The 14,100-nt window shown below is 41.5% G+C and overlaps 1 protein-coding gene and 1 long non-coding RNA gene across 2 annotated transcripts in view; one reads left to right on the forward strand and one right to left on the reverse strand.

Moving 5' to 3' along the window:
* Positions 1 to 14,100, forward strand: part of LOC115402231 (uncharacterized) — a 19,909-nt gene continuing 5,809 nt past the window's right edge. The window contains exons 1-2 of the long non-coding RNA XR_003933094.1: positions 1 to 301; positions 4,647 to 4,649. This is a non-coding gene — a long non-coding RNA (uncharacterized LOC115402231). The remainder of the gene's footprint in view (positions 302 to 4,646; positions 4,650 to 14,100) is intronic.
* Positions 7,693 to 14,100, reverse strand: part of fndc4a (fibronectin type III domain containing 4a) — a 21,613-nt gene continuing 15,205 nt past the window's right edge. Inside the window, exons 4-6 of the mRNA XM_030110725.1 lie at positions 11,656 to 11,745; positions 9,662 to 9,795; positions 7,693 to 7,890 (exon numbers count right to left, since the gene is read on the reverse strand). Coding sequence (XP_029966585.1) covers positions 7,849 to 7,890; positions 9,662 to 9,795; positions 11,656 to 11,745 — 266 coding nt within the window. The 3' untranslated portion in view covers positions 7,693 to 7,848. The remainder of the gene's footprint in view (positions 7,891 to 9,661; positions 9,796 to 11,655; positions 11,746 to 14,100) is intronic.

Consider the following 14,100-nt stretch of genomic DNA (forward strand, 5'->3'; position numbering starts at 1 on the left):
GCTGCGATGAATTTGCTGTGTGGGAGGAGGGACGAGACCAGCGTTTGGAGGTAGAACTGAAACCTGAGTGCACTGAATACAAATCGGACTGAGAGAGCTTCAACTTCAGAAAACATTCGAAGGGTTGTTTAAAAAGAAAAAGAAAAAAAAAATGGGAAAGCTGAGGATTTTCAGATAAGCTATTCCGACCTAACAAAACTTTGACGTTTACAATTCTGGTTTACTTTAACACGGTGCTTATTTTCTATCTATGCAATGAGTGGGTTTCCAACAGTGTTGTGATGATATGATAATAGCGGTTGTCCTAATCTGTGTGAGGGTTTGTACAGAACTGGAGATTGTTCCAGTTTGTTACATATTTATGCATAATAAAGGACTTTGTACAAATGTTTGATCGCACTGAATTGTCTTTTTTTTTTTACAGAATGGTGATTTATTTCACACAATGCTACAAAAATACCAGATAAGTCTGTCTTTTTGGAGCTTTTTTCATTTGATTTCTGCAATTTATTAATAAACAAACGCTGTTCAATATGCGGAAAGCAGACCGAAACCCGCCGTCTGCATGCGGGAATTCTTTGTGTGCTTTGTTCTTCCTGCTGAGCGGTGCAGAAGATTTACATTTGAATGTAAACTGTAATTTTCTGCCGAGCATGTCTCCGCTTGCTGTGGTCTAGGTGGGGGCACATTTTTCTGTTTGGCTTGTCTGATGGACACAGCGCCGTCGTCGTCGATATATCTGCTCGCTCAGGCCACTCCTCAAGATGGGATGAAAATAGAATTACATACTCTCAGTGCAGACACCAGTGTCTGTGGTGTTTAATGTTCTGACCGATTTACATAATAACAGGCTCGAGCACTGTGTCGTGGCATTATTGGGATTTATCATTTGCACCATGTTCAGTGCGTGAGGCCAGATTACTGCATGCAGTCCAATCAGAGCATCCAGTTTCAGATCCATTTGATATGATTTACGGTCATTAGAGGCCTGCATGATGGTGCTGAATTTCTTCTGCCATCATATGGTTTTTATCTCATACAGACTTACAGAAAAAATAGATTCCTATTTTATAAAATGGATTTTCTCGGTGTATTTTTTTTATTGCTCCGTATTTGACTGTGAATGGGACAGTTTGTCTCTTCTTCTCAGCAGGGATGGTTTTTGGGATTCTAACGTGTGTAATATTTGGGATGATCTCAACCTGTAAATGAAAATGTGTTTATAAAACAGTCTCCTTGTCCTTGAAAACTTCACAAAACAGCACATTTGTTCAAAAAAATCAAAGCCAGGAGTTGAATGACTTCCTCAGGCACCAGAACACGTCTCACAAATAGATATTTATTTGTATTAGCGCCTGGAGGACCTCACAAGAACAATCACTGCATGAGACAGACAGTTTTTCCTGCGCGTATTTAGTCTTTTATGAAACCAAATCGCATCAGCTTCTTGAACACATTTCTGTAATCTGTCTGTGTTGGTTCAGACTGACGAGTGTTTATATAAATATGCAAATATAATTATAATGTAAGAGGTTTCATTGCGGGGTGCCTCACCATCGCTTTGTGAGAGGGAAATGAGAACAAATATAGCTGATTCGAAAAGCATCTGGAAGAATATCTGTGGCCTCACAGTGCAGACGTCAGAAATTGAATCCAGAAACTTTGCACCAAACGTTACAAATTATTAATCAAAGCAGGTAATCCCAAAATGTGATGTGTTATGGATCGAGTCTGGCTGCGCGGCGGAAGATGATGAGATAAAAGTCAAAGGTTTGATTGCCTGAGCCGCAAGGACTTGACTATCATGAAAACTCAATCTGACAACGCCGTCCTCCATCAGAAGCCTTTGTGCTGCAGATGAAGCGTCGCTCTCTGGAGCACCGGGCCTGCCGTCAGAAAACACAGCAGTCTGATGTGAATGCCAGTGCAGGCCCGAAACAAAAAACAAACTGCACTTTGATATCCTCAGCGCGCTAAACAAACACTAGAAGACACTGGATGTTATTTTATGTGCTGCACCGTCGTTCCTGCAGATCGGCTGTGATGTTATATTTATGTGGCGAGAACAATTTGCAATTTCAGGCTGATACGCGCTATGTTTGGACGTGTTTACTGAAGTGCAGGGGCCTGAATATTTCTGCTCCCCCCCCCCTCACCATCTTCGACTCCTCTCTCTGCTCTGCCTGCTGATCTTGGCGCTCTGAAAACACACCCCGGTTCTCTGCCGCCCTGTCGTCTTCCCGCTGCTGCAGCCCACTAACGTGAGCTGTGAGAGCAAATGACCGCGATTAAAAATAGCTTTATTTACTGTGATTATTAAACAGCAGTCAGAACAATTAGCTGGGATAGCAGTTTTTTTTTTTTATTATGACAGCAGTAAATAAAAATGCTTTGTCACCGTCTGGCTCACTGAGCAGTGATCCACACCTCCTCTGAGCGCAGCCACGATGTTTAGGTTGTTGAACTTTAGGGTGATGTGTTCACATTATCAATGTCAGATTTGTCCTTGGTGTCCCGGGAGGTGCAAATCGATCAATTTAGCATCCATAAGATTGTAATTGATTGTTAATTGGCTATTTCACTCAATTTAGAAGCGGCTAATTAGTGAGTGATAAGGTGTTGGACGCTGCGTTGATGGTGTAATATTGTGCTGGTGATGCTCGATGCTGAGAAGCGACTGAGACTGGATGGTGACAGTCGTACACGCCGCAGCTGTAGCCCAGAATGTCAAACTCATTTCACTTCAGAAGGTCACAAAAAGTCCCTTTTTGATCCCAGCAGCTGCGTTTACACGGCCACGGCTGTGTCAGTCTGACATAACTGTGTCCCACTGAGAAATCAGATTTTGCCATTTACATGCTCTCTTTTTTTATTCACTTCACACTTACTTCCATCTGCCCTTTCAAGTATTTTAAAGTATTTTAATCTATTTAAGTGCAGCATCAGTCAGTTCTGATGCTTTTCTCAAAACAGCTTACATGAAGTATCATGTGGCGACATTTCATGACAGATCATCAATAATCCAATGCGCCATTTATTTGGGATCTGTTTTTTTACTATAAATAGGATCATACCACTTCCTCATATTCAATCATAACTTTATTTGGATAGGGCCATTTTAAAGTGTTTACTTCAAATTATGTCAATCAGTTCAAATGTAATTGGATTACCTGGTGTGAATGAGTAAGTATCTGGGAGCACAACACCTGCCATATTGCATAGTTATCATCAGTTACACTTAAACACATGTTATTCAGAACATGCTGTCGAATCCAGTACAGCAGTTCTTGTTATTTCTGTTTGCTTTATAAATGTGCGCCGCAGGAACAGTACTGATAGAAATATACTCCCAAAACAAAACAGTAGCAGCAGGTACAAACAAACCTGAAAAACAGCTTGACAACCCCACGGAGGCTTCATTATACAGTCCACACCTCATAATAACGTCAAGATGAATCTACACTCCCGTTTGAGTTTTTGGCCCCCGTTTGTCCACCTGTTTCTGCTTCGGCTCGACAAATTGTGACAGGAAACTGAGGAGAGGACGAATATTGGGAAGACGCTGCCAAGTTATGCAATAATGAAAGCAGACTTCAGTGCAAAATTTGATATTTATAGATCGATATATTTATGCAGACGTGATGCACATGGATATCTGGATCACATCTACAATCTAACCGAGGCTCATCTTGGCCGTAACAGCCCATAAATCACCCCAACAGCTGATGGGAATCGTCTGCTGTGCCGCACTGAGGTTTTGGAGGGAATGCAGTTTTATCAGTTAATTCCTCGGACGATGTAATCGCCTTCTATTTTAAGATGAGCTGTATTCCTGGATGCTTACCGTGTAATTACATTCCTGATCAGGGAACGGCTTATTGAATTTGTTCTGTGAAACAGTGCAGTCTTGTCTCATACCTCACAGATCATTATGGATGAAGGTAGCAGCTGTGTGGGAGGCAACCAGCTGCTGTGAGCTAATCTAAGATTTGATAGTGATCACGCTCATCATCTTGGAGAGGTGTGTGTGTGTGTGTGTGGGGGGGGGGGGGGGGGGGGGGGTTGGTTTATTTATCACTGCAGAAAATAAAGGTGCAGGGAGGCTGGACCGTTGTCACATCAGTCAGGTTGATGCCCTCTGAACAGCCTCATGCTGCCTGATTAGAAAATCCTCATTTGGGCCTCAAAGTATTTTTCATTTTAACTTAACCTCTGTCTGATCCCCAGTAAATAATAACATTATTACAAATAAATCAGTAGAACTGAACTTATGTTATGTGCGGACCACAGTGGATTTTTATTACACAGTTTACATCTTCACAGGCTTATAGTGTTTGGCCTCATGTAGCTGGAAGTCAGAAATATAGTAGACTAATTCATATTATGATGATAACTTGTCAAATTCTTGAAATGACGAATCTGTGTGGTGATCCTCATCACCTCAACCGACTCACCACATGATTCAGGCTGAAGTGCGCCCCTGGTGGACAAATGAATACATTGCAGTTCATGTCATAATTCCTCACAGCTGGTAAATTTCATCTTGCAGGTGGTATCGGAGTCTCTCTCTCCAGTTCTGGCCCTCGGACTGTGCGTTTGACACTCCTGAGTTTACTTTAGGACGAGCCGTGTCCCTGCAGCAGGAGTGTGTGTTCGGGTTAGCGAGCGTAACTCGTGTCCTGCATTCCCAACGATGCCACATTGGTCTTATCTGCTAATTAACTTGGTGAGACAAACAAGCATATTTCTGTTCACTTGGATGTTGAAGCTTGTGCTCATTTGGATGTCTTGTCTTGTTTTTTTATGCTAAAATGTCAGCTGGGCCTCAGAGTAACGATGCCTGATGGATGGTTACTTGACATGCATGACTAATATAACAATTAAAGCTTCAAACTCTGTTCAAACTCGATCCATCCTTTTCTTTCCAGACATTAAGATTTGATGCTGGATGAAACAGTAACTTAAAGCACAAAGCATAAATATCACTACTTTTTTATCACATTTTTTTTACAAGTTAGAAATAAAAACAGTATCCGGCTGTACCTTAAAGAAGTCTGACATCTTGACAGAAACATTCCTCGTGTCCCTGGCCTCCTGCAGGGTTACTTCATGTTTGCATTGTAGAGATGTCCTATAAAATCTGATGCTGTGACCTGAATCAATCCAAAGCTTTCTGTCACGCTCTCCCCCTTTGTAACATCGCAGAGCGGCATTGGCTCGGCGTCTTTACCCCTTTGTCACGCTGAGTCGAGAGCCGGCACTTACAGAGCTTTAACAAGATGTGAATCTTTAGCTGATGTCCCTTGAAAGGCTTCGTTTCCCCGCGTGAATCCGCTGACCTTTTCCGCTGGTGTCAAGCCCATCACTTTCAAAATCCTGTCAATTAGCTTCCCGCTGGTCAGAAAACAAGATGGAACTAATCTTAACCCGTTCGCAGCCTGCCGCTTTTAGCTGGATCCAACTTTGAGCCTCTAATTTCTTACTGTGAAATTAATGAGACCTCAATTAGCAAGAGTGTAACTGCTCTGCTGTTCATTTGGATTCACATGAAAACACTTTTTGACTTCAATTTGCTCTAAATCTATGAATAATGTAAAGAAATGTGTTTCCATTGCTTTCTTTTTAGTGAGCCTGCAAAACGGTTTAAGCTGATGTAAGATAACTTAAAAAACTGAAAGTTAAGTTGAAGTTGCTTACTGCAGCAGTCTGGCGAGCTGCACATGTACAGTTAAATCTCAGGAGTAAAAACAACATTAGGTTCTTTGGTGATGATTTTTAAAACACATATTCCTGTTTCTGCAGTACTCTGTTTAAACAGATACGGAAAAACTTACAAAAGTTTTACTTTTAGGCTCTTTACTGAAAAAAATGTGCACTTTAGAGTCTACATTTTTAAAAGTGCCTCTTTCAAACTCTATGGCTGATTGAGTTACAGTGAAAGGATCAATGCAGTTGATGTGAGCAGATATCGATATTAAAGCTGTAGACTTTGCCAAATGTGACATTAATGTCAATTATGACTGAAAGCTAAGACTTCCTGCTTCCTTGAAACCAAGTTCTTCTGCAATGTATCCAGTTTTATTTCCAAGTTCAAACCAGTTCACTGTGTAGAAAATAATTCAGTTTCTCATTCAAACGATGATGATAAAAGTTGAATCAGTATCTGTGGTATTACTAATAATTAATTGTTGTTTGTTTTGTATAACAGTGACAAGATTTATAATTTGTGTGTGCAAAAAGATACATCCCCACCTCCACCTCCACTTCTAATCTGATCAAGAACCAAGCAAGACCTCAGAAATCCCTGAAGTGCACAGAAGTACACAGTAAAGAAACCCTGTACGTGGAAAAGAAAAGCAGTTTGTGAAATGTATTCAAATAAATCTGAAAAAAAAATCTTGTCTTTTTAAATCAAAAAATACAATTCTAAAGATTTTAAGCTCAATTAATCCTTAAAAAAGACTGGACTCAAACATCTTACAATAAAACAAGCTGAGAAGTGACGATAGACGACGTCAACTCAAGCGTCTGATCGAGATTCTTACACCAGACAAGATTTTTGATGGATCATGACTTGACTGGACACTAACTGAACCATCAGCCTCCTACAGAACGATAACGAACTGTATTTTGTATTGAACTAATTAATTTGCCCCTCCTGAAGAGTCTGAAACAGAGACTTTCCAAACACTTTGTGCGTGAGTTGCACTTTCCTCGTGTGAGCACTGGCGAGCGCTTACTGCACACCGTGCACCTTTGTGGCATCTGAAGAGCATTTTATGTGCAAAAGTGCCTTTTGTGCCCAGTGGAAGTGATTTATGCTTTTCAGAGAGAGAGAAGCGTCGCTGCGTTAGCTTTAATTTAGTAATGGGGTGTTAAAGCTTTATTTTCCACCACAGGAAGCACAATTATCTGGAAATGTGCAGGAAAGAAACACCGGATGATAAAAAGCACATAAAGCAGAAGAATTAAAAAAAAAAAAAAAAAAAAAAAAGAATTACAATCAGGCTGTATCGTACTGCAATCAACTTTATTTCTCCTTTTTGTGGCATCTAAGATGGAGTGCACATCAAATGCTATTCTACACGCGAATAACCTGCATGCAACTTTACTTCGTAAATGAATGAATTATGTACAGAGAAGTTATTCATGTAGGAAATATGAAAAAATACAATGCGAACCAGAAAATGGCATTCATGTTGGACTAATAGGAAAAACTAAGAAATGCAGTGACTGTATTTACTTACAGATGGATTCTGGATGGGTGTTATTTGCTTTCTCTCCTTATTAACAATCTACTCAGCAGTCAGACAGCATCACGCCGTTATGATCCGACATGTATGTTCATGTGATTTATTCGGAGCTTGCTATAACAAATGAGGGCGGTGTTCTACCGTAACTGCACATGCCAATATCAAAAATACACTGCGGATTTTAAAGTCACAAAGACACGCTTCCCAGAGATGATAAGTTGTGTGTTTTGTATTGCAATAACATACCAAGCACCTGGCAAAGACATCAATGTTAACTGCACCATGGGTTAACATTAAGTTTTACACTATCGACCTGCAGGAGAAGGTTTCTGTTCCTACGGTGACTGAGAGAGAGTAAGAGTGTGTAGATGTGTACAGGGCTGCTGGATTAGTTTGGAGTTCGGTGTCGTATTTTCCCCACAGATACCGGGTGCATGCATTTGTTTCTTCCATAAGTGCTTCTCCTCCGATGACGCCCGACAGAAAACTCACTTTATTCTGTGCGTTGACTCTCCCGTCGGCGAGGAAGGTCAACAATGAACTGATGTCGGACAGAGAGAGAGAGAGACGGATCTAACGTCGGCTTTCCCGCTTCTCACACTTCGATGATGTTGATTGATGGTACAGACGGATGAAACTGCAGAAAGACGAGTGAAACAAAAGTCACCTTTACTGTGTCTGTTATTCTTGTACAGCAAAGAAATGCTTTGATCAATCAGACAGCGTCTGTTGGATTAACAGACACTGCTTTAAGAGAAAGGTTCGACTTCAGATATGAACCCTACATGATGTGTTTTTGATATGAAAAGAAAAACTCTGAACAAGTAGTTGAGAGTAAAGATGTTGCAGCATTACTTTAACTATTAAAATTCTATTTTCATGTTTTTTTTCAAAATAATAATCGGGCTGACTTGATTTATTTTTTTTTAGTGGCTGCATGATGGCCGATAGAACCTTTTAAGATGAAAGCAACCCTTAATATCTCTCTGTTTTTCAATATTACTGAGTGTGTTGCAAATGTGTGATCCACAGACTAACACTGACTTGAGAATTTTCTTGATGTCATAAATGGTACAGAAATCACAATTCTAAAAAAAAAAAAATATGCAAATAAAATCCTTGGAAACAAATAGGAAGAATTGTATTGTTTGTATTTTAAAGTAATGAACATTTAAAGAAAATAATATTTCAAAAGTTGAACATGTACTTATCTGTAATATTACAAAGAATGCAATACAACTTGAACACGGTCCTGAATTGGCATTTTCTAGTCACAAATATCCTGTCAGTATATATATTTTTGGAGTGTATTGCACAGCGGGACTCTTTTAGAGTCCTGTGATTGCATCTTCAGCAGGATAACGCTTCTATTTGGAGCTCAGCTTCGCGGCGGGACGGCAGGATTCCCCACCGTTTGTAACCCCAGAGTTACTGACTCATTGTTTTATGGTTGTTTTATTACTTTCCGTCCAGACTGAAAGTAATTTCACAAATGTAACATTAGTAGGATGTTTTTTCCCCCCCCCCACAAATCTCATCCTGTTTTGATGATATAAATAAGTAAACATTACATATTCCAGCATTTTTTTCTGAAGTTGAACACAGTTAAATGAGCCTCACAGTTGTGTTTTAGCCACTTCCTGGGCTGGAATCTGTTTCAGAACATGGCGGAGCTGATGCAAAATTTAACAAATAAGCTTTGTGTGGCTGAAATGTGAGATGTATCAGCGGCAACAATGAGGACAGCGAAGAGATAAATTCTGACATTGACTCGATGAGTGTGACCTGAATTCAGCACTCAGGCTGAGCAGGAGCTATATTGCTGTTTTATTCTCCAGAGTGCAGGATTGCACTTATGGGATGCCATTTTCCAGGACTGTTACTCTGGGCCTATTATAGTTTTACCTGCTGTGTGTTTTATTACCTCGGTCAGAGCAGGTTTTGTTATAATTGATATAACACTGAGTGAGATGGGCGTGGCTTTGAGTGCTGAGTTTCAACATTTCAAGCATCCATTTATTGTTTTCTCCAAGGTCCTTGTCAACTATTTCAATTTAAACTTGATCTCAGTTTCATACAGGATGTGATTTTATGTAGAAAACTAAAATATCACACCAATTATTTGATATAAACACCGTCTGAATGAAGCCCAGTAAATAGTGAATATTTTTTCCAGTTCTGTTTCTGTTTCTACACAGAGTATTTATCTGTGTGGAAATTCAGCACCTTGAGAGAAGGAGAAAGCCAGTGTCGCTTAATAGATGCATGAATCGGACTAGTGCCCGTGAAGAAATCCATTCAGGATAAACTTTCTGAAGTGTGTGTGTGTGTGTGTGTGTGTGTGTGTGTGTGTGTGTGTGTGTGTGTGTGTGTGTCATAGGGCTTGCGTTGAAGTGTGGGGTGCTCACCTTGCTCCTCAGCAGCCCTCCACTGTGGTGCTCCGGCGTGCTCCTCTCCGACGAAGGCTTGGCCTTCTCCTTATTGTTGCTGGAGTCGTTGTCCTTGATAATGTCATACTGCCGGCAGAAGAGGGCAATAACAGCTGGCGGGAGGTGAGAGATGGGCACATGTGCAGCACACACACACACACACACACACACACACACACACAAACACACACAGGAACAAAAGGGAGGGTTGGAATGCAGTCAGCAGCCGTCACTCAGCAACATGTCACCACCGTCTCTAACTGAACATGCTGAAATGCCATGTGGATAATGGGATTTCATTCCCACGGGACCGCGATGGCTCTGCCTTTATCTGAAAGCTTGGAAGACGAGAATTCTCCACGGGCTTTCATTTTTATGCATTTTGCAATCTGCCGGATGCAGTCCTGCCTCCGGTCCGGATAAATGCTGTACGCTCTCGATTACCTTCTCCCATCGCCGAGGTTATGGATTTCCACGAGAACGCCATCGTTAAAATATTCCGAATCTGACGCGCAGCCCTCGTAATGAGGCCCACGAAGCTGGGAGTGCCACTCAGGAGCATAACCGAATCCATTTAATTACCAAACAATTATACATGCATCATGTAAGTGTTCTTCAGCGGCGCAACAAATTACTATTGTTTTTACTGCAGATGGAGACGTATAATTTGATGATGGCGGTCATCACTGTGCGTGTGCGATCCAGCAGAGCACAAGATATTGCAGTGTTTGACACTGGAGTGATGGCAAAGAGAAGAGGATTTGATAAATGGAGAATAAATTACAATAATTTCCAATTGGGCAGATGAAAAGAAGACGGTTCTGGAAATCTGACTCGAGTTCATTTACGCAGCCCATTATGAATGTGCCACATGGGAACTTTTTAGCTTTTCACTCCCACTCCTCGCAGCCCTTCGTGATACTTTGGTTTCCCTCATTAGTATTATTTAACATCTCACTCTGGTCCTCGGGGGTGGGAAGCCCCGCTCCTGGCAGCCTGTCAGACGTGCCACTTCGCGTTGTGCCTCAACACTTCATTAATCAGCACACATCCTCAGAGGAGCAGGAAGTCAGAGCTGAACGGAGACCGTGCTCAGGGAGCCGTGATGCTGGTCCAGCTCTGTGTTTGCGGGCAAATCTAAAAGGGATGGGATGTTGTGCGATGTGACATTTTACTTCTCTTTCTTTTTTTTCCAACCGGACTGAAGGGTGCGTGACTTTTGGCTTCTTTTTTTTTTTTTTTTTCACTTCACAGGTCTTGTTTCCACTGATCAGTGTCTTGTTGTTGCCACAGAAATAACCTGTAGTCATAAACTACAGTCATAGTAATATTAATTTCCTTGAGGGTTTTGTCCCAAAGGGATCGATAATGTTCTGTCTAATCTAATGTAAATATGTGTTTGGATTGTCTTGTCATCCTTGATCACTGAGACTGACAACAAATTGAAACAAGCTGCAAATGGACAGAAAAAGTCAGAGGTGTATCTGTGACACTTTTGAGATCAGGTGGACTGATCAGTGACATCTGATGCCTCATTTTGGATTTTAATGCATTTCTCAATGCCTTATGTAAGTTATTTGACATGGAAAGCACTGCAGTAAATGTGTGTGTGTGTGTGTGAGTGTGTGTGTGTGTGTTCAGTCACTGTGCTTCATTTCTCCATTCGGACTGTTTAATCAGAGCTGATTGACAGCGGCCTGAGACTGTAAGGTCACAGCTGTTATCAGATTTTCATTTCGATTTATTTATGTCTTAAGTGATTGGCACTTGGAACTACGTGAAAACACTTCCCACCACATCAGTCCTGCAGGTTCAACCGGCTGGAGCTGACATATAAAAAAAATATTACCCAAAAATCATATTTTCACCCACAATAAGGGACACACAGAGAGGTGGTTATGGCTTCTCTTTAGTTCGGTCCTTGTTAATGACTGTTTTGAGTGAAATATTATTACACATCTGTCCAAACTTACCTGCCCACATGACCAGGACCACCACTATTATGATCATCTCTCCTGTCTGTAGATGCCGAGACTTGTCCAGGCCCTGGACAGTGGGGTCATCTGGAGGAGGGACAGACAGGACAGTTCAGTCACACTAAATACTGTTTTGTTTTTGACACTTTAGCACAAATACAGGGTCATGCCTACGAAACAGAATGGGCATTTTGCCTGTTTTCTTCCTCTGGGCCAGCACTGCTCACATTAGAACAATTCTGTAATGCCAATTAGGAAAAAAAAGGCCTGTAGTGGTAAGAAAAAATAGAACAGGGGAGCAATACCACATATTAGTCTTATAGCATTAATCCTCCTTTAAGTGGATTGACTATGAGCCTATTTCCGCTTTCCAAACTATCTCTTAACTTGCATGGATGGAACTCATCCAGAACGCCACTCTTCCCAATTGCCTCTTTTAGTGAATCAAGTTGTCAAGAAACTGGCCCCGAATGCCCGACTGCTCGCTCGCTTCACATGATGGGATTTACAGAGTCAGGCCCGGTTTACAGCCGCGTTTTTGGTCTGGGTTTTCATCTGTCGGGGCGTGTGAGTGGAAAGAGGGAAGTTCTGCATCATGACACACCCGATGGTACATTATCTTTAATTCTGCTGGATAACATCAGGCAGGCACTTTATGTAAACTTGAAAAAAGATAAGAGACATTATAAATGTAATTATTCCAATACCATTCATTCTTTTAACCTGCATGTAGCTTCATTTTAATTGTCCCATCGATTTGAGGAACTGCTCATGCTGATGGTAAAATGCTGTTGATGATGAGAGTGTTTTCTGTGAGAAAAGCAGGGAGAGGCTCCTGCTGGTCGTGTTCGGATGACGAAAGCATCGGAAAGACAGCTTTGGTCTTATATTGATCATCGGCGAGATTTCTATGCTTTATAAAACCTGCTTGTTTACAGTTTTCTGGTTGCTTTTTGAAACTCTTTGAACCGATTCCACTTTCAGCCCTGGCCAGCTCATGAGGGATCAAAGAGCAAAATGTAAATATAAAGCATGGAATACAACTTCTTTCAATCTTCGAGATGTAAACTGAAGCTAATCGAAACCCTGCAGAGCACTGCTTTTCAGCCCTCTGCTGGGCAGAGGACCATATTTGTTGACTTTCGCAGTTTATATTCCTTAACAGTTGTCAACACAATTAAGATCTGTGTGTATCCTGAACATCTGAGAAAACTTGACACAATGGGTTTCATACCACAGAGTGAAAGAGCAGAGTTTCCACATGACCTGAATATCGTGTCCTGCTGCTGTTTCATCCATATTTGATGCTGGCAGAGCACTCACACATGCTGTGTGATTCTGTGCAAGGGCAGAATGAGTGGATTGTGGTTCCTCTGGTGCACAAAAGAGTTTGTGCCGGGATAATTAGTTGACCTTCCTCCTGCTCTCCCCCAATCCCACGATGTTGATCGCAGCTGCGAACTGTGTCAGGAAACTGTGTAACAACACGCCGGGGGATTCTGTACTTGTGTCGCCACGATGCATCATCTGATTTACTCTTTCAAGATGGCTCCTTGACACAAAGCAGATGTTTTTTGTTTTTAGTTTCATTACTCTGTGGAACCATTAAACCTTAGTTTCAGTCTGGATTCTAACAGCTGAATTCAACAATCGATACAAATACTGTACATGTATCGGTCCGTCTGGAACATCTGGATATCTGCTTTATCCAACCAAATTGTGAATTTGCATGTTCTCACTGTTTCCTCTTGGGCTGGTGACCTGTCCAGGGTGTATCCTGCCCTCACTTATCGTAACCTGGGAATTACTGCAGTGGCTCTGCACAGGATTGAGCAGCGTAGAAGACACATGGATCGTATCAGCAAGTTATATCATGCAAACAGCGTTATATAAAGACAAAGATTACCCTGCTTTTCCACTCAGCTGTTTGATTCTCCTGACTGTGTGTAGCTCAGGTTTGTCTCGTTGCTCCTGACTCAGACAGCCGAGCATCTCTTTGAAGCATCCTGCAGTAATTGCGTCTAAGGGGACCACCCCACCTGGTTAGGTCTGACTGCTCAAGGCATCCACCCTTTGAAAATGATCTTTTATTGCTCTTCTGTGTGAAGTGGATTGGCAGCACAATAGCAGCACGTAACACTGTCAGCGGTATCATGTCTTCCTTGGAGGAATGATTTACTGTATGCAACAATAACTCCAGCATCGCTGGCTCATGAGCGAGTTGTTCATTTCCTTATTTGTGCCTTTTAATATGAATCTCAGCAGATTGGAATTTAAACGTGGCAAGCTTTGTTTTTCAGATGCTTTCTTTTCCTTTGCAAATGTCGAACTGTGTCGCGGATGTCAACAAACTGTGTCAACAACATCCTGCAAACTAAGTTTTTAATTTTCTTCTGAGCTGAAGTTGATTGAAAGGCAGAGCTGCAAAGGAGCATGCTCCAA

Source organism: Salarias fasciatus, chromosome 15 (assembly GCF_902148845.1).
Source record: "Salarias fasciatus chromosome 15, fSalaFa1.1, whole genome shotgun sequence".
Classification (NCBI taxonomy): Eukaryota; Metazoa; Chordata; class Actinopteri; order Blenniiformes; family Blenniidae; genus Salarias; species Salarias fasciatus.